Raw genomic sequence first — 26,082 nt, 5'->3', positions numbered from 1 at the left:
TTAGGTAGATAATATAGCATGAGGGCTCTTCATAGATGGGATTATGTATTTTGAAATTCTTATCACTTTTACTGATTTTTTTTAAATTAGAATTTGAAATGTACAATTAAAGAGAGGAGCATTTATTTAAATATACATTCACAGAATGAATAGAAATTTTTAAATGAAACTGGAACAAAAAGCCCTCACAGATAATCTCTCACTTATTAATGTATCTGGAAATTGCATATAATGCACCTCTGGATACTCTGGAAGATTCTTGAAGACTTACTGCTCTAACAGAGGCTGGGTTTATTTCTATTCCTTAATCTCTGTGCACTGAAAGGAACTGGGAGGCTTCTGACTGACTTTAACCAGTCTGTGTGGCAGAACGTGTTGCTTAAAACAGTGCTGGTCTGGCCTGTGTGACAAGAGCTAGGCAAAACTCATTCTGGAGGTCTATGAGAAGTCCCCGCTTAGAAAAATAATTCCATTAGCTATAACAATGATGTACAAACTAAAAGACTAAAAAGACAAAGTAATAAATTGAATTCATAACAGATAACTCCAGGGTCAAACAACAGCTCTGTTTTATGTTTGGAGCGTATGCTCAAAGAAAGCGTCTTGCTATTTTCAGCTTGAATTCTGTTAGAGAAGCTTCGTATTTGCCAACAAAGCACAGACCATCTGAAAATCTACTTTTTCCACTTTCACAGACAGTTTCAAGACTGTCTATGAAGGAGTGGAAGAAATCAGACACCAGTAAGTGTGTAGTTGATATTCAAAAGCAGGGCCCTTCACTGGGAAACATAATTTAGTGAATTCATCTTTCTAGGAACCAGAGTCTGAGTAAAATATCTTAACAAGTTATCTATATCCCATTACAGTAGGACGTTAGATCTGCGTTCCCTCTTCAGCACATAGATACCTATTGTCTCATCACCAGATTGTTTTTCTGATGTTCTGTTGAATTGAAATGTTATTTTCCCAAAGTATGTGGTGCTGAAAAATGATGAACGATTTGTTTAAGTCAGTGCATGCTTTTATTCCCTACAGGCAGGCACAGGAAGCATCAGTCAAACACTTTGTATTTTGTAGCTGGAAGATCTGGACCTTGTGCAGAAGTAATCAGTCACTCTAGATTAAGGAAAGGGGCCTTTTCATATTGGGTGGTTCTCTGTGACATTTGCAGACATTTTTTTTTGAGAGGTTGGCATTTACATATAGTTTTGGCATAGTGTGTTTATATAATCCATTTCTCATAAATATTACAAACTAAACTCCAAATATGAGTTTATAATGTTAAACCTCCTGAAATATTATCATCTCAGTTGATGAATTTGCTGAGGTGTAGTAGGCAGAGGGGTGAATAAGTATTGAAAAAATGCTGTTATTTAAATCAAAAAGCCTGTGTGTAAACATGCTCACATACGTAAAATGTACATAATTACTGTAGTAGCAGTTTTTTTTAAAACTGGTTTGACTTCAAAAAATTTTCCTCTTCATCTAATTGTTAGATTTGAAGTATTTCAAGAAAACAGAGTATTCTGTAAGGGATATAAAACCCAAGATTATGTTTAATTATTGTTTCAAAGAAAATATTTTGAAGAGAATTTGCTGAGAGATGGAAGTATAAGCTTTATTCCTTTCTCTTTGCACAGGAAGGAGTAATGAATACTTGAGAAAATGTGATTTAGAAAAACCTGTTTATATGTCTTGCATTGCAGTCTTCCATTGCTTATTCAGTCTTCTTTCTGTGTAACGCTGACTGTATTGGAAAAATGGATGCATCCATTCAAATAGACAAGGCAAATAATCTTCATGAGGGAGATGTCCTTATACTTGCATATGTACTTGGCTTTAAACCAGACCATTACTAGTTCATTTATGCTTAACTGCTTCACTTTTCAGAAGGAGGTGGGATATTTCTTTTCCTCATTTTGAAGTCATATTGAAAAATGTTTCAGCTGTCCTTCATGCAAAAACAGCATGAATTAGCCATAGGCCATCAGTGGAAATTCAAAACATCATGTGTTAACCTTTTTTCTTGGCTTTGTTAATCTTCCAGCTCTAAACAGGGCCCACTGAATTTTGTTGTATTTCAGATGCTATTCTTATGATGTATTTTATTATATTTTGCACTGCTGTGATGACAGCAGAATCCATGAATGGTTAGCAGAAGAATTCTGGAACAACTTGGTGTAGTTATTGTCCATTTGTGTATATACTTGTCTATACTAACCTGTCATATCACTTGTCCTCATTGAAATTTCAATAATGAAAGTACTTGTTGCTAATATTTTAGGAATATTCTTGAGTGCTTCAGAAGCCTCCAAATACTTTTTCTATAGGTATGAATTAGACCAAAATTAGATACAGATCATTTCAAAAATGCAAAATGACCTGAACTATTGAGATCTATGCAGAAATAACAGAAATAACTTCATAAAAAGAGTTCATCTGCTGCATGCTTGTTCCATGTGCTTTTTCAGTATGGCCCTTAACTAGGGACAGCATGACTGGATTGCTTGGCTTGAGTATGTCAGGCTACTCCTGTTTATAATTATGTAGTCAGAGTAGCTGCAGATTTCCAAGTTCTCATGCAGATCTGTTCTATAGTGAAATGGGTTTCTTCAATTTGTTCCTGCTAAAATAACATTTTATTCAAAAATTACTGGAGATATTTGTTTGAATATGGCTGATGTCACTGTCTCCAGGAGCATACCAGAGTAATTTTTCTTCATATAATTAATGACACAGTGCCTCAGCAATTGATTACGCTGGGGCACTGTGAAAATTTATTTTCAAATTTAAGTATAATGCAGTCACACGTAAGTGTTCAGTAAAGTTCTTGATATATGGGGAAAAAGAAGCAATAATGTGTGGGTCTGCAGAGATTGCTATTCTCCATAGAAAATGTTAGAAATCTGTGTCTCATAAACAGCTTGCATAAAATTGTTAATTTTGCAACTGCATAATGAGCAGAAGAATCTTTCTTATTAATCCATGTCTCAAATCTCTTCTGGAATTTGATTTGAAGCTGTAAGAACTCATACATTCTTTATAAGAGACTTAATTTATTAGTCTTACTACAGTTTCTGGGTAAGTCATAAGTATACAGAACCACCCTGAATGCCTTACTTCTCTTAAAGTCTTTCAGTAGAAGACTTCTAAAGATTAAGAAGACAAATCCCAAAGCACTAGCTGTTGAGAACAATTAGGCATGACCAAAGGAAAATTAAATGGGACTGGTTTACATTGTCAGGCAGAGTGAATATTTTATCATGTTTTCACTTCTACAAGGTGAGTCAAATACATCTAAATCCTAAGGACTGGTGAGGCCACACCTCGAGTACTAGGTTCAGTTTTGGGCCCCTCACTGCAAGTAAGATATGAAAGTCTTGGAGTGTGTCCAGAGAAGGGCAGCAAAGCTGGTGAAGGATTTGGAACGTCGACCTTATGTGAGGGAGCTGGGGATTATTCCTTCTGGAGAAGAGAAGGCTCAGGTGACCTTATTGCTTTCTAAAGCTACCTGAAGGGAGGCTTTAGTGAGCTTGGGGACAGCCTCTTCTGTTGTGCAACTAGTGGCAGGATAAGAGGGAATGGCCTTAAGTTGCACCAGGGGAGATTCAGACTGGGAATTACTATATGGGAATAATACTACTTTTCTGAAAGAGTGATCAGGTGCTGGAATGGACTGCCCAGGGAGATGGTAGAGTCACTAAGCCTGGAGGTGTTCAAGGAATGTTCAGATGTTGTGTTGAGGGACGTGGATTAGTGAACTACTGGTGATTGGTGGATGGTTGGACTGAATGGTCTTGTAGGTCTCTTCTAACCTTGGTGATTCTGTGACTCCAACAAATTCCTGTGCCCACGTTTATCAAGGCACAGGGCAGCTGTATGTCTAAAAGGAAGAAGTGCTTCATGTAGAGATTTTATTACTGCAGTCAAGTTGTTATATCGCCCATCTAGAGCATAGTCTTCTCATTGTATCAGCATAGCCTGTTGCTCTTTGGGCGTGTACAGTAACATTGCCAAGGGGAACCATAGGCATGTGCTGTACGTGTGTCTTAAGTCTTTCCTCCTGCTGCTTGCAAAATGAAACTGCTCCAAGATAAAATTCTCCATCATCTTGCTCCCTTCTAATACTAGAACTGATGTTTTTAATTTCTTGGTCAATCCAGACCTAATCTTTAACAGAGCTGTTGTTCAGTATTTAACCTGACGTTTTTGTTGTAGTAATATCTTCAGAAATTTCAATATCAAGTTGTGATGCAGGGAAATAATTTTACCCATGTTTTTATATCTCTTCTGATAATAGCTGACTATTTAAACTTCCAAACGCAGTCTTTTGTATTAATAAGTGTAGATCACTGTTTCTCATTAATAGTTAAATTTAATTTCTGCAAAGTTGGGAATGATGACAAGAATGTGCCTCCAATTTGTTTTATGCTTCAGCATGTGGAAAAAAGTATTAACCAGATTAGCAGGTGTTACTAAAGTATACAAAATTATTTGAAGTCACAATCTTAGTCACTGAACAGGTGTTACAACTGATTGTAATTGGCAGAAGGTGCTGAGATATGTTGTACTGGCAGATCAGAATTATTTCTCATTTGATTAATTAGAATGTCTTTAATATAGTATCGGCACAGAAACTTGAATTCCACAAGAAACTGTCAGCAGAAAGTTATGTGATTTATCTGCCTGCTAATGCCATTCTTCATGAGGTGCTTCAAATACTACTACAATTGTTACTGTTTCCAGAGATGCATTTCCATGTGAGATAAGCAGCTTGATCCTGAGCTTTACTGGGCTCCCTGGATGTGCTTATTACTACTAGACTCTGTTCTGATCTCAGACTGGTACAGAAGTAATTCCAATTCCATGTGTGTTACTTTATTTTTATAAGAAACTTCTCTCTCTACCATTATTCAAAAGAGTTGAAAATGAGATGGAAAATAAATTTCTTTATGTAAGTGCTTCTGATGCCATTTAAGAGAATACTGCTGTTCCATGTGCTATGCATGTAAAGAAAAACACAGAAAGCTGGGTTTACATTTTGATACATGTATAATTAAGACATCAATGAAAAGTCTGAAGAAACTAGAAGCTAATTAAAAAGGCAGTAATTTTAAGCTATTTTCTATAGATGCACCTCAGACAGAACTTGACACCTAGACAAAATCAGTGCAACAGGACTGGTATTCAAACAAATGTGAGGCAGATCAATCAGGAATGCTTGAATTCTAAACAATGACCTGGTGGGAAGAAGGAATTGATTCTCAGCTGGTTGCGTTTTTTCTTCAGACTGAGATAAGGTGAGAATGCAGAGAACTTGAGCCTTTAGTACTTATTCTATGGCTGAACAGGTTCATGCATGGCAAACAGGTTCTGGCATGACTGCTAGACTCAGCCTACAAAATTAAGCCCTTTTAGGACTTCAGTGGTTAAGAAGGTAACAGAACAAAAAGAATTGCATGCAGGTATGCTTATTTCTTCCTCCTCAATTCCAAATGCGATTGGCAAAAATAAATTCAAAACGAGTATTTCAATTTCATCTTCATCTGTATTTGCCAGAAGTACTGGCAGGATCACTTTAATGTGCTCATACTTCTGCCCAAGAGCTCACAGATTATCTGTCCATTGGTTTGAAAAGGTGTGTCACGTAGTGCCAGAGACTTGATCATTTGACCTGGTGGCCAGAAAGAGATTGTTAAATCCATTAACATTAGACAGAAATGGAAGAGTAGTCCTTACTTCCTAGTTTATTGCCATGGGTTCTGGGGGTGTGGTTGTTCATTCTTCTCCCAAATTTAGTAGTTAAATTTGCTGGTGTTATTTGAAATTCAGCATCTTAATTTCAAAGTAAAAAGCTAGAGCTGAAATAAGCAATAATTAAATGGCAAGTTCTTGCATCAGTTTTTGGAGTAGTGTGGAAGAGAAGGGGCTTAAGATGTATATTTAGTAATGTATGACTTTTTTTTTTTTAATACTCCAAACCTTTTTTCATCATCCAACCTGTTTCCACGCAAATGTTTCAGGCCAACAACAGCTGAAATTCATTTTAAGCTCCTGTTTGTCTTTCTGTATTGAATGCATCAAGATCTAATTCCTTGGTTATAACCTGCTTTATTTAAATCTAACATGACATAATGATTTGTCTTAGAATTTCCACTGTGATTAAAAAAAAAAAATTGCTTATACATTTAAGATAAATCAGCTGTAATTCTCTATTTCATAAATCTAGTTTGGAAGTAGTATCATTTAAGTTGCAAGAATTACTTGCAATTTTGTTTTTTATTTTACACACATCAGTGTTCATCCTAAGAATGTTATTATCTCAACTATTCCTGTCAAGACAGATTGGTATAAATGAATATCTGATCCTTTTAGAGGAACTTATTTTGCACTTTTTCACTTTTTCATTTTTTTCATTTTAATGATATTTTTTCTCCAGAAGGGAAAAGTGATTTTCCATTGGGTTGGCATTAATGTAATGCTGAGGACGTGCCAGCAGGAGGAGCTTGAGTATTAAAATGTTCATTCAGAAAAGTACATCACCAAGTTACAGTAATTGCACATAACACTGTGCTTTCTTCTGCAATACAAACTACTGTACAGACATAAAGTAGCTTCTGTTGGCCTGACAAAGCTAATGCGCTATCGGCAGCGTCTTGTTGGTAAATTAACCTAATTTAGTTTGAGAAAAGCCCAACCAGCCAAAAAAAATTATTCAGTTGTATCCTTGATATTTAAGAGCTGCTATATCTACACGTTACGAAATGTGTATATTAAACAAAAAAACCCCAACCCTCTGAAACTACTACCCCACGCTGTATTACAAACACTAGAGAATAAACACTGCATGGCAGTAGTTTTATAAATAATATAAAAGCACTGAATAATAATATTAATCTACTAAAAGAATGTTAATGAGCACAGCTGAAATTGAATTCACATGATCAGAGTTTTCTATAGCAAATTAGGAAGTAGTGTTGAGTTTCAAAATAGTGTATCACGGGACCATGGGGTTGGAAGTCCTATTGACCTTGGCAACCAAAAATTAGTAACATATGCTAAATTTTTAGAGATTTGATTTTGTTGAAAATATAGAATGAAAGATCTAGATTGTTATTCTTGTTATTAAAGGAGGATATATGCCACAGTTACTTCATGTGTTTTTTTTATGTAAACGACTCCCTGGTTGCCTAGGAAGACTCCTTTTCATGAACATAGTGAATTTTAATTCAGAGAAAACATCTAACTTACTATTGTAACTATTACTTTAGGCTGTTCTGCAAGGAAAGTTAGACAAGTGAAATACACTACCATTACAAATTGTTTTTTTTTCCTGTTAATGTTATCATCTAAATTGGACAATTTTTTTTCCGTACTGAATTACATTGTTCTTATTACTAAAGTAAATAACATCAAATGTGCACATTGTAGTTCCAAAGTTAATTGCTACCAATGATATCGCTACTCTCTCATGGAAGTGAATTTTCCATTTGATCCTTGGCCTTATTAATGTCTTTTGCCTTGCTATGATCTCTCCCATGAGGGTGTACAGAGTGCTTGAGTGGAGCCTGTGCATGCCTAGGCTTTTTCAGGGTTGTCTGAACTGTGAGGACAGTCGCTGCAGGAAAAGGGAACACAGGGTAATCTTTTTTAAAAGATCTGAATTTATTTAAAATGACAAGAAACCGCAGAAGAGTAGTTCCTCCCTTTTGGACTTATTAACTCACTCTGGAGATAAGTAATTTTTTTTTTTTTAATTTTAGAAGATTATAAAAATAAACTTTATATGCTGTGTAATTTTACGGCCTAGATGAGTTACAAAATGCAAAATTTATATATTAGTTTGTATTTAAGCAGCGTAATTAAAAACCATCTGAAGTCCTCTAAGAGAATGGCAAAAGTACAATGCTATCCCTTTATACTGTAGTTTTCCGAGGAGCGTATAGCCTCTGAATATCACCTAGGTAAGCTTGAATTTTATGTTACTGTTTGTTCTTGAGCTTAATGTACTTCTCAGAGTCTTTTCAAAAAGGCTCATTCATGTAAGGCTGTAGTCTGTTGTGGGTCAGAAGAGATGCAGGAATTCCCAGCAGGGATGTATTGCTACTTCATCGCATAATGATACATCCATCCACAATTAGAAGATTGTTAAGTAGAGTATCATCCAAGCTTATGTCTATTGTGCTTGTACTTCTATCACTTCAAAATGCTTATTTCACCATTTCCAAACTGCAGCTCAACGCTTTATCTTGTAATTTGCAACCTTTCATGAAGAATTGGAAGTTCTACCAGTTCTCATTACTGAAAGAGCCCATTTGTAAATTGAAGTGAGATACCTGTAGAAAAAATGCAGTTCTGTGTAGCTGAAGATGTGTGCTGTACTTCTCGGTCATGTGTCAGGCAGTCATAACATCTGCTTTTTTCATGTTCAAAATTATGACAGAATAATTTGTGTATAACTTATCAAAAACTAGTTACCACTGCCTTTATTTTCTTCCTAGTGATATTCCACCTTCTGGAGAAGCAGTAAGCAAAAACAGTTGCTTGAGAGTGACTACACGCTTCCCAAAACTGTCTCGCAGCCATCAAAGAGAGCCACGAAGTCTGGAACCTCAAAGCGGTGATCTTTGACCCTTTTTCTAATTCTGAGTACTGGCACTATGTACTTTAAGTTGCTCTGTGATTCCTTCCTAGCTTGTATTTATAATTTAAGCTCCTGAAGAGACTACAGCTGCATCAACTTAAATCCTGAAAAAGACATTCATTACTAAGGGTCATATCCTGACTAAGTTCTTTAGAAGTCAGTAATCACTTTCTCAGAAAGAATGAGGGCTCTTCACTAGGGCTATCACACTTGTAAGCATTTCCTTTGTTTTGTGAAGCTTCAGTGCACATATTCTCCTTTGTTCTGTTCAAGCAAATTCCTTGTTTATGTTGTTGTCTTCCTTTGCACATGTTCATTTTTCTGGTTCAGACATGAGTATTATGTCACAATAATTCTCCTTGAAAGAACAGCTATGTTTATCACTACTTTTTATGTCAGTAAAATGTGCTTAAAATGACCTCACTAATTTATAACCTTTTGTAAATAGGAAGAGTCGGAAAACTGTTTTGTGTTTTTTTTGTAAATTATTATTGGGTTTTTTAAAAACTTGACAAAGTAGATGACAAGGGGAAAATGGTACAGGTGGAAAAACAGCTTTTCTATGTTTCTAGCTTGGTATTTTCAATAGATTTCATTTGTAGCAAGTAATTCTTTAAAATCAGATATCATAATTTTCTAGTGAAATTTCACTCTTGATTTAAGGCTGGGTGCAATATTATTAATTCCTGCAAGCCACCACAAAATCAGCAGGGTACAAAATAGTGTTTTCAAGTCTTGGATTATATTTTGTTATTAGCTTGTCACTGTTGCTACAGAGCAGTCCCACATCATTAAGTGTGAATTTGGAATTAGCACTCTTCATTTGTAGAACACTTCACATAGTGATAATTAAGAATTACCTGTAACGAAAAGTGCCTGTTACCAATCATCTGTCACTGAACAGTATTCTGCTATGGTAATACTGTAAGAATAACTAAAAAAAAAAAAAAAAAAGAAAAAGAATTATTACAAGTGATGGAAGTTCAGACAAGGATTAACTGGAATCCAGTTCAGTATCCATTAGTTGCTCTGCTATAGGCAGTCAATTGTGTGTTAACTATTTTCTTCATTAAGTTTAAGCAGTGTACATCCAGATTTTCTGTCAGTTGTATTCTGGTTTTCCTTTGTGTAAGAACATCCTTGTTCTCTGAAGTTTTGTTTTTTAATAATGTTAATTTAAATTTGTGTATCTTGTCATTTTAGTATCTATTAATTTTATTCTCACATCAGTAGATACTGAAATCTAATGTTACCCTGCAGAAAAAAAAAAAGTCACGTTGATGATTAATAAGAGTCTTTACATCAATACTTTACAAACAGCAAGTAATGCCTGTGGGCTGGATCAAAATACAAAATCTGAAAGTGCAGCTTGGGAAATAGCCTTTTTTTTTTTTTTTTTTTTTTAATTAAAAGATGAATTACTGTTGGTGTTTTGTGTAACTGAAATACTTACTGAAGAAGGAAAAAAAGCCAGTAGCAAGTCAACCAAAACCTTTTCAAACTCTTCAGTTTGATGCAATGCTGGCAGGGTAAGCTTTGCCTTCATTGGAAGGGAAAAGCAGCTGTAATGGTGGTCTCACTCTGAAACAAATCTAAATTTACTTTTCTGAAAGCAGAGACTTGGTTAGTAGAAATACGACACACATCCATTAACAATGAATTGCAAGTAAATCTGAACGAAAGCATGATTTGGAATCCTTTGTAATGTATCTGTTCGTCCTTTGAAGCTGTTTTTGTTTTCAGGAAATAATTCACAAATTAAAGGACTTCTTGTTCAGAAAGTTGCAAATGGTAAGATAACTCAATTTGCACAATCCAAATTTAATTTTTTCTAGTTGCTAAGGAGGAATTTTTTTGTCTCCCATTTGACTCTTAAAATTATTCCTGTTCTAGTTCTTTTAATTTTTAATGTATTTAGATTACATAAAAATTCTGAACTTGTTTACTACGTACAATTTGTTCTTTATTAACTTCACCTGAATTGTCTGCTGCTAAGATTACAGCCTGCAAATAGTGTTTGTGATATGAGGTAGTGTAGTGGGTGCAGTACTAATCCATTTAAATACTCATCTGTGGCTTATCTGATCTCAGAAGATAATTTAATTAAGTCTTTCTTCACAAGTCAGATTTCCGCCTCGCTTGGATACTTTGGAAAGGCAATACTTGCATGACTGTAAAGAGATACCTGAGAACATGAATGCCCAAATTTTTAGTATCTCAGAACATTCTAAGATGCTCTGTCTTTTATAAAATTACAACTCTGTCATAAATCCTTTTTTTTTTTTTTATTCATCAAGAACAGGAATGACAGTTAACAAAAGATGACTTGCTGGCATTAAGAATTCCAATATATTGTTCATGTAAAATAGCTGCAACTGCAGCAAAGATTCTATCAACTGGGTGATTGTACCAGTTTCTCTTGTGTCACCTAATTCCATGTGTGTAATTGTCATTTCTGTAGCATATAGTTATCATTTTTTATATTTTTATAATAGCCGAGTGCTCTTAAATCCTTAGATCTAATCTGTGGCTGCTGCACAATGAGTTTATGGGTTCAACCAGGTCTTTCTGGCTGCTCTGGACATCTCTGTGAACACACAATACAGTCTCAGGCCAGTCTGATCCCAGCAGTTGTTCTTTCAAGCTTTAGGCTAAAGTGTGGTGTTTAGAAATTTGAAGTATCATTTCCATTTCATTCTCATTTTATCTTTAGATATACTAGGTTAGTAGGGCTGCTCATCTGCAACCTTTAGAGTCTATTCAAAATAAAATGGCATTACTTTTTAATTTTAATGCTGCTGTCCTGCCACTCACAAAAGGAACAATTTTCTAAGAAAATCAAGGGAGACAAGACATAGATGTTCTGTAAATGCGATCATCTATCAGTATTAATTCCTTAAATATTGACCGTGTGTTTTCAGAATTTCATTTATTTAGAGATTGTTAGTCACTGTAGAGAATGCAGTATACTGACCTTGCTTTTTCCATTAAATCAAGTTTTTCAAGAATAAAAATAAATTTCCAAGGTTTAAATGAGACAAGATATTGGTGTAGTTATAAAGTGTTACATTGATACATTCTTGAAGTCACATTCTTAAAAAGATTAATAAGCTCAAAGCCCATTACTTTTTGTTGGAATATATTGTTGATGTGGTAGCTGAAATCAAATTGTACTATCTTATAGAATCTGCTTTAAGTTTTAAGCCATCATGATTGAATTAATACAAGTACTTAAAGGACATAACGGTATTAAAGACCATTGGCTCAAAATTGTGATGTAATTGTGCTAAGGTGTATTTTTGTTAGAAAAATTGTTTTATTTTATAAAACAATGTGTATATTGGCATGTCTGTGTCAGCATGGTAACTGTTAAATTAATTTGTGAGAACCTGCTAACAAATGGAGTTGAGTGACTCAGAGCAGCAAGCTAATAAGTAAGACTCAGTGAGCTCCAACTGAACTAATGATACTGTTCATCAGGACATACTAATGATTTAAGAAGATGATGTTTTGTTAACAGAATCAGTTATTAATACTTTCCAATATGGATATAATTCTCTTTGTTTCAAAGCAGACAAGGATCACGGTTCTGCTGTAAGTTTGCCATTTCAAAGGTACAACCCTCACACTTCACAACACCCGTGATGTCAAAACATTTTTCATCCAGTGTCTAGTAATTCTGAGGACACATAATCTATACCTGTGGATAGAAATACAGTTATCTGCTTATAATGCCCAAGAGAAATCTGTGGAGCAGTTGCTTAAAAAGAATAGAAACTCAAGAAAGAAGTTTTTTCTCCTTTTCTGTATGTTAGGATATATTTCAGTCAATGTGTTGTATTACAACCTTGAATATTAATTTAATGGAATATTTAGCCCTTTTAGTAGTTTCTTAGTATTATGTATTGAAAGAATCATTTTAATGTATGAAATTACATATACAAATTATACAAATATCAGTTAACTTGCTTTCTGTTTCACATATTGAATAGAAGATGAAAAACTTGCTCCAACATTGTACATTTCATTTATTTCTTGCAGATATCTTACTCTGTACTAACTGTACTTTTATTGTCCAATTATAGATAACATCAGTTGTTTAAAAAAGCTCTTTTTAAAAGTAAGAGATACTTCTAATTAATGATAATGGCAAGCTTTTGTTTAATAATTGCATGAATTTAAACTAGAAAACACCACTGAAATGTTTAGAAGGGAATTTTCCAAATTTACAAATTGCTGCAAATATCAGGATTTTACAATATGTAGATATATCTTTGCACCATCTAAACAAATATATTGCACTGCCATGTAGGAGGAATCAGTTTGCTTAACAAGATTTGGAAGCTGATGTCTGTTGTCATTACAGAAGTTACTGTAGCAATTGTTCTCTTCAGCAGAGTGTCAACAATTTAGGACACTAAAAATCACAGGAATGCAAATTTGATTGAATATATAAATTCTGAAAGGCTGCATTTTCATTTTTCCTGAAAACTGAGATAAATATCTTGTGTATGGGACCAAACCTGCAAGAAAGTGAAGAAGCTTGATTTCCCTTTTGATTTGGAGGAGAAATCTTGGTGTTCCTGTTAAACTGTAAAAAGGATTGTATTAATTCTAAAGCATATATATGTACAGCACTCACTTAAGTATTAATAAACTGTAATACTATTTTAACTTGTTATGCTAATGTTTACATTAGAGAATTTTTAAGAAAATATGTATATATATAATTTTCTAAATATTTTCTTGCATTTTTTTAATATTCTGTGGTAATTTTGTTGTTATTTGGTTGAAATATACTACTTTATCAAGATGAAAATAAAAAATGTCTTTCAGAGCATGTTTACATCTTATTTGGCCTTTTCAGCTGTTTTGTAAACACTTCTGTGATTTGTTCATTTTTTCCTCAGAGTTTGTAGAATTATATACATATATTACTAATTTGTTGAAGTCTTATGTCACCTTATTAGAAGGAGTATTTATTGGCAGAGCAGGGGGTGCCTGTAGATGTCCTTGTTGATTGTAGGTGAGTTGGACTAGATGACCTTTAAATGTCTCTTCTAACTCAAATTATTCTGATTCTATTCCTGTGCTCTTTATTTTATTGAGAAATGATGCATTTGGCAATTCACAATGTCAGATGCTTCCATGTCACATGAAAACAAGCTGCTGGATTTGGCTGCTGCTTATTCCTGTGAAGGATAGCTTTAAATTAAAGTTGTGGTGTACATTTAATCAATTTCCACCTAACAAAAACAACATAGTGTTAGTTAATTCTTCTACTCACAAGACAGTTTGCTGATTAATTAAACTAAAAAATTTCAAGACAAAATTGCTACATGGAAATCTAATTAGTTGCATTCAAAAAAAAAAAATAATAATAAATAAAGACAACTCCAAACTGATGTTTTGACATCCAAATCTTTTAAAATCTTTGGTAGGGTATCTTTTAAGAGCCAGATAAACAGTGCTTTCTAAGAGCCAGATAAATAGTGCTTCAGCTGACTGTCACTATTACATTATTTAAATAAAAATATTTTTGTAGTTCATTTTATTCCTGGTGCTGTTTGCACACATTCAGTACACAATAAATGTTTGTTTTTCTCAATGTCTGAGTTCCAGGTCATCAACTTGGCATAAGATCAGCTTCTTTATAATAATTCCAACTTGCATATACCAGAGCTGTCAAATCCAAGGCCTTTCATTGGGAATTATTGTTTTGGTAAGATTTCACTTTTATATAATAGAGCTTTTTGTAAAAAATATATATATATATTTAATGGTTGGGATAACTCAGAAAGCAAAGAGTTAACCATGGTAATATTATCTGTAAGTGTGTGTGTGTGTGTGTGTGTGTGTGTGTGTGTGTGTGTGTGTATACATACATATATATATATATATATATATATATATATACACATACATATAAAATCTGCCTCCGTATTTTTCCAAGAGCTAATTCATCATGAATTAAGTCTTCGGTGTGTGTGTGAAGTTCAGTGACAGTTTCAACATTTCAATTTCCAGTAGGAAACTAATTTATGAATATTAAGGTTCCCAATTTCATGTGTTATGTAAGTTAAGAGTTAATAATATCTCATATTTTCATCAGAAATATGAATCTTGTCACCACTGATATACTCAAGCAAGTCTCTTTCTTGACTATAAGACCACATACTGTTGTGGTTTTATGATTTTTGTTATCAGTATTCCACATCATCACATCATGTAGTGCACTGGGAGTCTCAGAATAAATGTACTACAGCTCCCAAAAAACTTTGCTTTTCTGTTTCTCTATTTGCTCCCTGACAAATCAGAGTAAGAGCTTTCAGAAGTTTTCAGAAAGTCTCTCATTTTATTTCATTTATTAGCTCCAAACCCAATTAACTTGTGTTTCTGCTACTATAATTAGTAAATTAATACTCCTCTATCTGTTTGTTGCTGCTGGTTTTTTTTTTTTCTTTCCCTCTTCCCCTTTTTGGGCTGCTGAGCCTGCTGTTCCACTGTCATGGACACAGACAGGTGTAGAGATACACTTACACAAAAAAATCTGTATGTTCTTTGTACCATACTCTTTAAACTGCTGTGTTTCTCATATGGAAGCATTAGATACATGTTAATCCTGTGCAGCATACATTTTTAGCTATTCACTTGGATTTATCTTGAAGCAGCTCAAATTCTCCAGTAGGCTTTCGACAAACACAGTTTTGTCCATCCAGTGGTATGTGTAGCTTCAAGCAGTTGATAAGATGCAGTGAATGCTATAATTTCAAACAATATATTAGACATGATTAGCAGTTAAAGAAGCTGATATTTTTTAAGAGTTTTAAAAAAAAAGTATGAATTGGCAAATGATGCATCAGTATCTCTATAATTTTACTATATCAGAAAACACAATAATTGCATATCAGAAAAAAAGGGAAAACAAAAGAAAGCAAAAGGAGTGTAGAAATATATTTAAAAGAAAAAACAGTACTACGGTACTACATCAAACTGCCACCCTATGTTCCATGATGAGATGTAACAAAGTAAATAATGTATCTTTTAGGCATTCTGTTAAGCCATAGGGCCCTCTGGATATGTCAGTAATTAACAAATAACATCTGTTGTCAACTGCTGTACTTAATCAGCATGGGCAAAGTTTTCCTCTCTGCATGACAAGTAGAATATGATACTCTGCTTTTCCTTAGTAAATGAAAACTTCTTTGACCACATCACTTCATGCAAACCCCTGCTGATAAGTAATTAATGGAAAATATGGACAAGCAGAAACAGCAAAGTATAACTGGATTGGCAGTGCAGTACTGACTGAGAGTTTTCACTTATCTTATTTTCAGTCAGACATTTTTCCTGACTCCTTAATGCTGTAACGTATATACAGTTGGCACTGTCAGTGTAGGTGAGCAGTCACTTCAGCTATGCAGAGACGAATGATTAGCTAGTATGTCATTTAAAGGTACAAATCATATACATTAACTCAGATTTAGTGCTAAGTTTATGTCAACATAGTACCTGGCTTGGAAGACAAACTTCAGTACAATGCATCTTGAGTACTACTGCTAGTATGAGGTATCTTGAAAAAGGGTAATCTAAGACCCTGAGTATGTTTTTAACAGAATCAAGCCTCAGAGCTTCTCTCAGTTGCATTAGTGGAAATCATAAGAAGTTGTTCTATATATCTTCCCTGTTTCTGAATCCATTCTGCCCTGAGAAAACCACAAAAGACACCTTTGCTTTATATTCACTTCCTCACCAGACACCATTCTGTCAGATTGCCCCTCAACTGCTATCTGTCACACAGTAATAAAAGGTAATGAAATGTTGGTGGGACGATTTAGCCTACCAGTAGCTGCTTCTGCTGTCACGGACCAACATAGTAAAATATGAAGCTTTACTTTTGGAGCAGCCCTTGAATGTTGCTTCTCTGCACCTTTCAGTTCATTTAAGAAACACAATCAGGTATCCCACTTGAACCATGATCAAAGGTAAGCTTGCTGAGAATACTCACTTCAAGCCAGTCTTTACCCATAGACATCTATGACATCATTTGACCAACAGAGACTCCTTCAGTCTCAGACAAACACTGTAAATATCATTCTCTCCTGTTGCTTGTTAGTTCTTGAGGGAGTTGCATCTAGACTTCTGCTGCCTTGGCCATAAAAAGGGTGCTGAAGAGCTGCAATTGTCACTGAAGCCCACAGAGATGCATTTTTGGTTGCTAAATAGGGGGCACATAAAATGTGGAAAATATTGACTGATCTGACAATGTAATGCTATTTAAGAAACAGAAAATGTGCTAGATAATATATGCAGACATCTCTGTCAAGAAGCCTTATGTGGTTTCACACTCAGTTATGTGTGACCACCTTTGGTTACCATAGCAATTCTCTCTTAATTAGAAACTCACCCTCTGCTCGTGGTCTGTTCTTGTTAAAGCATGGAATTCTGCTGCACAAATAAAGTTTTCATTTATTTATATATTGACAGTGACTTTGCCAAATCAAGTAGTCCGTTTATTTGTCTCAAACACTGATTTCACTTTTAAAGTTCTTCAGTATGTCCTTGACCCACTTTTGGTCTGTGTATAACGAAGTGGTGTTGGAGGCATTAATAACTGAAACATCTATGCAATCAGTAGGGAGGAGGCAGCTGTCTCACAACCATCTGTGAAAGTATTCTGCTCATCCGTGGTCATAGATTAATTCTCTGTGAAATCTTCAGTTTGCATTCAGTTGTGAGCTGACTTTGAAACAGTTTCAAAAGAAAGACATCTCTGCCCATATAGAAGTATTTTATAATTTATGAAGTGCCTTCTTGAACAACTGCTGCATGTATTAAGGCCTGCTTCTGAAGCTGAACAACACTTGCTGATGTGAAGTAGAGAATATTTGTTTTCTCCCATTGCTTCTGCATGTTTTTACTTACTTTACTTTTAATTATATTTCTCTTTATCTTAAAGTATGAGATAAAAGCCTTTATTCACCATATTTTCTCCTCTTATTCTTATTTAGGTGGGGGATTAAGTGATCATCATGGCATAACTTAGCTGTCTATCAAAGTGAAACCACCACAGGGAGATGAGAACAAGTTCCCTGTAAAGTTTTAAGTCAATTCTGAAAGTTGGTCATGAGATCAGTGCTTTGGATACAAACTTAAGACAAAAGATTATGGTGTTAGGCACACACTTGTCATTTTGGGGAGATAGACTGACAGTTCTTGGAGACCAAGAACTGCGGAACAGCAGGTCTCTGAAGTTTAAGTGTAGAACCTCAAAATACAAATACCTCTTTCTATCATAAAACAAAATTCCCAAATTACATGCAAGAACACAAATAACTTATTTTGAGAGAACAAGACCAGAATAGAACACAACTCAGAAATGTAATCAGGCAGCATGTTGATAAGGCCAATGTAAGAACATGCTTAAAAGAATAGAATAGAAAAGTAAAGAAGAAAACAGAATGGATTCTTGAATTACAAGTTTGAGAAAAATTGTTTTTTAACTTTTGATCCACTTCCTCCAATTACTTTAAATATTCAGGGAGTCCAGTTCTTTAACCTGGAGTTCCTGGGCTGTAAGAAGTTCGGGATTGCCCTTTGGAACCTTAACATAAGATATGAGACAACTGAGAGAAAAAATATGAAATTTTCAGCTGAAAACAAAAAATTACCACATCTACTATCTTTCCTTCAGAGCACACAGTGACAGAAGCTAGCTTTAGTATTTATGTAATCTCATCAGTTAGGTTTGAGGACAATGTAGTGTGGATCAATTATTACTATATGCTATAAAACTCATGCAAATGCTAATACCATGTCTTACTAATATCTATAATGCTAATATCATACTGGGATAACAGTAGCAAGAGCAATTGTATCTCTTATCATTCAGTATATTGTACTTTGTCTCTAGATTCTATCCCTGTTCCATCCAAAAATCCCTCAACTTTTTAATTTAATGCTTTTCCCTACAGAGATCTGATACTGAAACTCAGATGCAGGATTTTGAACTGAAATGTAATTGGTATTTGTTTGGTAAATGACTGCCATAGGCAGAAATGCTGTTTTTAACCTAATCTGTTTGAAAACATTCCTCAAACAGTTAATAAATTGCTCTTAAGAAGGACAAGTGAATAGAGCAACAGGAACGTGCCTGTGTATTACTAATTATTTTATAATTACTAATTATGTATTACTATCACACTACAATCAATAACAATTGTTCTCAAGTCAGGTTATTACCTGGAGAAAAACAGCATATTTTAACCTAGTGTCACATAGTGGAGTCAAAAGCTTAGCTGCATACTAAAGAGAGCAGTTACCTTGTACACAGGTAAGTTTTCTAACATTCCCAATATAAAAGAAATGGCATGTTATATTGTATCTCTGTTGTACCAAGATTCTTGTTTTCCACAAGTCTTGACTTACTGAAATAGAATGAGTATGAGAGTCAAATTTTAGGGGGAGAAGTCTGAAAGCTGCGTAGTGTCCAATAGCCTGTTACAGAGAAGAACAATTATTCAACTTCTCTGTTCCTTATTGGCTCTGACTTTCACATCAGAGACCTAATGCTATCAGACTTCTCCTGTAGGAAGGAATTTTATGGAAAGTATCATGAATAACGTAGGTCATTCACACCTTCCTCTTTATTCATTAGGAACTTGTATCCCAATTTACCTTCTCTTACTCTAAAGGAAAAAGCAAATTTTCATGGATAGAGAGCAAGAAGACCCTGGCTTTGACCTCCTGAAAACTGAGATACTTAAGAGTAAGCTTGAACTTTACAGGAATATTCAGTTAGAATGGCAAGTGGGGAAGCCATAGTTGTTTCTCATATGATTTTCTCATTTGTTATCAGAAGCCTCTTAAGGGAAGATATGTTGAAGGACAGAAATAAAAGCAAACATCATTATGAGTCTATTTCCTGAAGTATAGAAGTCCTGTAGGTCCCGTAGTTCTTTTTCCTTCTACTATTTTACTAGCATTTTTAGGTATTACTAATGATTGTTCAGATTTATCTTCATTCTTATGGAAGCAAACATTTTTTAAACTTGTTTTATTTCTTTTTTTTATTTTTTATTTTTTTGGTAATGGACTTCTGCCTTACAAAGACACATTCAGGCTTCAAATGAAACCTGTGCAAGTATTTCTTCCTTCAGTAGGCAATCGGTGAAAAGGATTTCCAAGGAATTTCCAAGGATCCTTAGGAATCAGATCATGTTTCAAGTTTAACACACCTCACTTCTTTAAGGTGGTCATATGTTGCATTGCATGGCAGTAGACAAGAACAGCATAAAAAAGTAATTCAGTGAGAAACGTTGTTCATTCAGCAGTCATACTGTTTGAGCACAGTGGCCACTGGAATAAATTAAAGCAATTTACATAGGTACATAAAAGTCTAGTATGAGATTCCCATTTGTAAAGTGGTGCAATATATTACAGAGGATTTTTAGCATGAAAGAAAGGTTTTAGAAGCAAATCTGAAACATTTAAAGCTGACTGATTGTGCATAATGTTCCCCCCAAAAGAAGTCACCCAAGAAAACAAGGTAACTGGAAGTGCTATTGTAAAAAATATGTGTATATATTAAAACAGTATACAAATGGAAAGCCTATTGAGTACTTAGTTCAATATTTACAGAAGAGCTCATGATCCAGAACTACTTTCAATCAGTGGAACTATGTTTCATTGTCTCCCATTATTCTTCAAGTGATTTTTTTAAAAGATACACTAAATGCTTCAAAAAAAGATCTTACCCAAGTAGTGAATTCAGATATTATTCAGATTTTGAGTTGTACTTGAAAACTTTCATAAATTTCCTGAAGCTTCCCTTCAGTGTAAGAAATAAGTGTTCTTTCCCAAGGAGAACTATATTTATAAAAATAATAATAATAAAAAAAGAACCAGGAATTTCTACTTATGTTTCATGCATTTTTGTATTCTCCTTACGAACATATTTAACACAGTAATAGTTATTGACTGTGATTTCTAAAAATGAGCTCAATGGTTTATTGTATTGGTGAAATCCACATGTAATGGTTTCTGCCTGAGATTCTTGTATTTTCATACATACAAAAAGGCATTTTGTGCTTTTCATATTAAGCGAAGTAGTGTACTTAGTCTTGAGATGTTTTCAGAAATTGTAACAGATGCATTCAACATAAGCATAAATTCTGTAAGATTCAAACGCTTCACAAACATGTTGAAAAAAAAAATGCTAAAAATACTAGAAAAAGTATGCCTTTTCTAAAAAAAAACTTTTGATATATTGTGAAATGTGAATCAAATATGCATTTTCCTGTAAGATTTTGTGCTATATTAGGAATGCTATCTTCATGCCAATGAAGATTTGTTCTTTTTTTTTTCTTGTAAAGCAAATTTCTGTCTTTTTAAAATATTTTAATACAGTAAGTACTTGGAGAGACAACATCATGTAATTTTTGTATGCAAAGATATGGAGATTCCATATTTGTTTGGCCAGATCTTAGTTCCACTTGAGCTCCTAATTTTGTACCTCACTAAGACTACAAGGTTCTTAAGGTTGTGGGTTCCCCTCCCTCCCATGGAGGGAATCATTTAAGCTAAAATGGAACTGTAAGTTAATGTTTTCATATTTTCATCTTTTTTTTTCATGCATGTTCCTCTTCTAAGTTTTAGAATCATTTCAATTTGGGATTATCTGTGTGCTGAAGTAAAGCATCTGTTTCAAGAAGATAAGAGAGGCGCTCACAATGTTCACCTAGAACCACGGTAACCCTCCTTCCATCATACCTATTGAGTAAAATTTGGCCTCAGGTGCAATTTATTCATCTTACACAAAGACCAAGACAAGAGAAGACAGGTAGTAGCTATTACGGTCTTTATGGTAGTCACAGTAAACAGCAACATATTTGCCATTTATATTTGAGTTAAACATTAGTCACAAACCAAGAATACACCATGAAGTAACTGAAAAAGGTCCGTAGTAGTGCTCAGGACAGGAGAAGCATATTTGAATTACAGCTGGTCTGCATAAAAATAGAGAAAAGCAAAACTAGTAGAATTCAATCAGTCTGTTGTGTAAATTAAAATTGCCTTGAGAAAACTGTAACTATAAACTGAAACTATAATTTAGCAAAATTAATATTCATGTAATCCCGTCATCCTTTTTAAATGCTAAAATTAATATTGTTTGGGAAAATAAAATGTTAATCAATATCACACCTGTGAAAATTAGTACTACTTCCTACTCCCACAAGTAAGATCAGCCAAAGGCAGCACCTAAATCTTAATCATGGAACAAAAAACAAGAGCTCTGAGGGGAACCTGGAGTGGTTGCCTAGGAAACAACAACAACAACAAAAATCTATGAATACTGCTGTTAAAAAGCAGTCAAGGTTCACACAAGCAGTACAACTTTGCAAAGGGAAGATTCTGAGAATTTGAGTCTCTACTGAGAATTCTCACATAACAAACTTTTTGAAATACTACCAAATTACTAATGGGTGTGATTCAACAAGGAGCAAAAACTGCAGCACTCTAGATAAACTGAGCTAGTCATCACACCTTGCACACAAATTTTGCATTGTAATGAGTAGCTGATTTTATAACCCCGTCTTTCACATCAGTAAATAAATACTGACAAGAGTCTCACATTGACATATGTCAAACTATCAAATCTATGAGCAGGACATGTAAGAAAATATTGGGAGCAAGTAGTAATGTTCCCCTGTTGTAAGAGGTGGATGGGATGAGGTACTGACAAAACATAATCAAAACATTAATTTTTTCTTTAAAAAAAACAATCATGCACATCATAGTTTTCTGCAGAACAATTAGGAGTACCAGAGAACAGTGACACATTAAACCTTTTTAGCTCAGATCTCCTTGAGTCTTGTTTTAATCAGTGAATGGTTTTGCTTGTCAAAGGCAAATTGAAAGCTCATGAACAAAAACTGAATTTGCAAATTATCTAACTGCAGCATCCAAGAGTCAGCACTGAAGGATGAACTTAACAAATTACCCAAAGTAGCAGAAAGCATGGTGTTTGTTTTTTTTTTAATTTCTCTCCAACCTGTTTGCTGGATGGTATTATAGAAATTTGATGAACTGAAATCATTACTGGCATCTTTCCTATCATCTTTAGCAGTTAGGTGTTTGGGATCAAGGATATCAGTACCTGGAAAGAATCTTTATATTTTGACACTATGGTCAATAAACACTTACCTGTGTAATGTTACAGCTGCAGTGAGTGGTCTCTGAGCAGCAGGCACACGCGTTATCTTGGCTGTGCAGGAGGAAAGGCCATTATGATAAAGCACAATCAGCCACGCCAGCCTCCCTTGCATGTTTTCTGTCATCCTCCTGAGTTTCATCTCCTCCTAGAATATCTGTCAACCCACTGAGATGGGCATTCAGCAAAACTGAGATCTAAACAAAGCAACAGTCATAGAAACGTACCACCAATTCTACATCTAGATCCAAAACACAAGGCCACAATTTTCAGAGCTCCCATAGCACCTGTGCTGGACGAGCCCTGAGGCACTGCCCAGACACAGGCGGCATTTGGCTGCGTGCAGCTGGGGGCGCTCACAGGTGGGAGAGCTCCTTCCTGCCCGAGCTCTGCGGGCATCCCAGCCCTCATCAGATGTCTCAAGGAGGCTTACTGCCATTCGTCCACTGTCTTTTCTGGACAAGATCAAAGTTCTAGGCTTTGTTGATAAAGTTTTCTCTCTGCACAAAGCAGTGCCTCCTTCTTCGCAGCAGAGAAATTCTCCTCAGAAGGTCACCGCTGCTCACAGCTGCCACGCTGGCTGAGGATCAGATTTTACGCAGAACTTTGTCTTCATCGCTCTAAAACCTTTTCATACTTTCCTCCCACGAGCTCCTTTTTTTCTCTAACAAACTTCTCTAAATTAAAACTGCAGTGATTTTTTTTTTTTCTCCCTTCACGGTTTACTAGCTTCACTCCGTAGCAAACACCGCCATTTTCTGCACCTGGCCGCCCCCGTGTGGCCGCTTTAAGAACAAATGGCGCGCGGGCGGGAAGTGCCGCACCGGCAGGGGCGCGAGGCGGAGCGGGTGGCGGCGGCGGAGGCGGATGGCGGATGGCGGGCTGCTGCCTGAGCACCTCCAACGAAGGTAATCAGAGCTGCTTCTGAGGCTCCCTCCTCACAGGTGTCGTGACGGTACCTACGTTTCTCTCAGAATGGCCTGGTGTTGCCCCAGAGGTGCGTGATTTCCCGTCACAGGTGTTTCCAATGCAAGTGTTGGCTGTGCGTGGCTCAGTCACCCTGGGGTGTTGGTGGGGGTTTCTAGAACTGTCTGTCCTTCCAGAAGGTTCCTCAGTACTGCCTTCGTGTGGGGTGGACGCTTACCTCCTTCTACTGACGTCTGCTCTGAAGGACGTTAATAGCAATACTGAACTAACAACAAGGGAAAAAAGAACCCCACGGCTTTTCAGACCCCACACTTGTGTTACTGTGGGGTGCACCCCAGATGGGATAAAAGCTGCTTATGGACAAACGTGTTAGGGGGCAGCGAACCGGTGCTTGTTGGCATGTGGTGTGTCCTGTCCCAGAGTGCTGCCACTGGCCAGGGCAGACAGCTGCTGCTGGTAGCGTTTGGCTGTGGGAAATATCACCAGATGTTTAATGCCTGTCTGCTCAATGGGAAATGCTACTGGACTCTGTAGTGCTCAACCCTTTATGTTGCTTCCGTTGTGCTTGCCTTGCTTCTTTTAAACTTCCTTTACAGACTGAGGGAGAAAATAGTAATTTAAAAGACGAACAGGTGCCAAAATTTATCTTTTGCAAATACTCATTCAGTTTACAGTACATATCACTGAGGCAAGTAAAAAAAAAAAGTCACAAAAAGCCTAAACTATGATAGCACTGCTTTATCTGAGACCTGCACTTGGGACATGATCAGACATTTGAAATCCTGTTGCTGTCAACACAAGCACTAGCAAGGTAGGAAGTTTTGGATAAGATCTCCAGTTGAAAATGTCTTAGGGCAGCAAAGCTATCCTTTGTGCATAAGTCACGGAAAGCATGCTGCTACTGTTAACATCATCAGCCCATTTGCAAGAGCTTTGTTTCATTTCACAGAAGTCTGTAGCAAAATAATTGAATTAACTTCATTGGTTTTTAAGACAGTCACTACTGATTTCTACATACGTGTTGCTGCTACTGATAGGATCCATCAACAAACTTGGAAACCATGTAAAATTCTTGACTCTTCAAACGATGGTAGGAATCTTTGCTCTTTTGCTTTCTATTCTATTCAGCACATGAAGACTGGATACTTTTTTTGCCTCTGAGTTCTCTCTTGGTCTTGTATTTCAGCAGCACTCACCTGTCAAATAGATCATAGAATCATAGAATGGCCTTGGTTGAAAAGGACCACAACGATCATCTAGTTCCAACCCCCTGCTATGTGCAGGTCAGCAACCAGCAGCCCGGGCTGCCCAGAGCCACATCCAGCCTGGCCTTGAATGCCTGCAGGGGTGGGGGGCATCCACAACCTCTTTGGGCAACCTGTTCCAGTGCCTCACCACCCTCCGAGTGAAAAACTTCCTTCTAAAAAAAGATAACAGAGTTTGTAACTGTGTCTGATGTTTCCAGGCCTCACTAGGTATTTGATTTCTGGTGGAACAGAATTCAATTCAATCATCATTTTTAATACAACTTTAGGTAATAGCCCTTCTTAATTCTTAAGCCTATTACATGTATGTGCTAGCAGACTGCCTATCAGCTATGTTTTCATTTGTCGGTATAACACATTTACACATAATTATCCAGGTAAATACAACGGAACTAACTCTATTTCTGATAGAATAGAGAATATCGACTGGAGATGAATGTCTTTCCTGGAATTACACATGAGTGTGCATTAAGTTTACTGTCTTTTAAAATGAGCCCACATATACTGTGAGTAAGGAGAAAGTCAGTAGTAAGGAAAAGAATTTGTAAATATCATTTCCTAATTCTTCATTCTAAATGCTAAATCTCATTACCATTAAGGTCTCAAATAATACACTGTATTGTTATTCCTAAATTGTGATAGTGTATTTTTATTCAGGGCTTACATCACTTTGTAATGCATTATGGAAGATGTCATTCCTTTAAGAAATTTTGCTTTGCCAACAGCCTCTCATGCAAAGCCTGCTTTATTTACAGTGTCCATGTCATGAAAATAGAAAAGGTTGCAAATAAGTCACATCTCTACCTTCCCAATCCTATGTGAGAAAAGTGCTGTCTCATAATAGGAAATGATACAACTACTTAACCACATCATTTTTTGCAAAGCCCTGTAAGCAATTTTCCCCACCACTGTCATTTTGTTGAATACCTGTTTCTTTATTGGGAATAAAATATATATCAGATATAGGCAACTCTATGCTTGAGGGGAAAAAGGAAATTGGAGAGAAATATGACTGACTTTCTTTCACTGTGAAG

General features: G+C 35.6%; 2 protein-coding genes and 1 long non-coding RNA gene across 13 annotated transcripts in view; 2 read left to right on the top strand and 1 right to left on the bottom strand.

Annotated features, from left to right (window-relative positions):
* Window positions 1–11,918, top strand: part of SNX29 (sorting nexin 29) — a 78,563-nt gene extending 66,645 nt beyond the window's left edge. Inside the window, exon 21 of one of the 2 annotated variants that reach the window (XM_031606888.2) lies at window positions 8,502–11,918. In XM_031606888.2, coding sequence (XP_031462748.2) covers window positions 8,502–8,631 — 130 coding nt within the window. In that variant the 3' untranslated portion in view covers window positions 8,632–11,918. Of the gene's footprint in view, window positions 1–5,131; window positions 5,209–8,501 lie in introns of those variants that run through there. The other variant, XM_090151290.1, reaches the window with a different exon arrangement.
* Window positions 5,588–24,170, bottom strand: LOC116237383 (uncharacterized). 3 transcript variants are annotated; one of them, XR_016471574.1, is made up of 8 exons: window positions 23,820–24,170; window positions 22,850–22,910; window positions 15,185–15,405; window positions 13,607–13,836; window positions 13,168–13,235; window positions 10,098–10,225; window positions 9,505–9,578; window positions 5,588–5,674 (listed from the first exon to the last, which is right to left on the bottom strand). It is a non-coding gene; the product is annotated as an uncharacterized LOC116237383 (long non-coding RNA). The 3 variants fall into 3 exon arrangements; XR_004168718.2 differs by lacking the exon at window positions 5,588–5,674 and having other exon boundaries at window positions 9,507–9,578; window positions 13,607–13,890; XR_016471573.1 differs by lacking the exon at window positions 5,588–5,674 and having other exon boundaries at window positions 9,507–9,578; window positions 15,280–15,405.
* The window catches only part of LOC149915795 (uncharacterized), an 81,693-nt gene continuing 79,104 nt past the window's right edge, over window positions 23,494–26,082 (top strand). For 7 of the 8 annotated variants that reach the window (XR_016471569.1, XR_016471567.1, XR_016471568.1 and 4 more), the window contains exon 1: window positions 23,721–23,764. Coding sequence is in view for 4 of the 8 variants with exons in the window: in XM_090151312.1 (XP_090007438.1) it covers window positions 23,724–23,764 (41 nt within the window). In the remaining 4 variants the exon portion in view is untranslated. Of the gene's footprint in view, window positions 23,854–26,082 lie in introns of all 8 variants that reach the window. The other variant, XR_016471571.1, reaches the window with a different exon arrangement.

The sequence above is a fragment of the Phasianus colchicus genome, chromosome 16, assembly GCF_987193195.1.
Source record: "Phasianus colchicus chromosome 16, bPhaCol1.hap1.1, whole genome shotgun sequence".
Lineage (NCBI taxonomy): Eukaryota > Metazoa > Chordata > Aves > Galliformes > Phasianidae > Phasianus > Phasianus colchicus.
The sequence above is the reverse complement of the archived record's forward strand: the minus strand, read 5'-3'. Positions and strand labels throughout refer to the sequence as shown.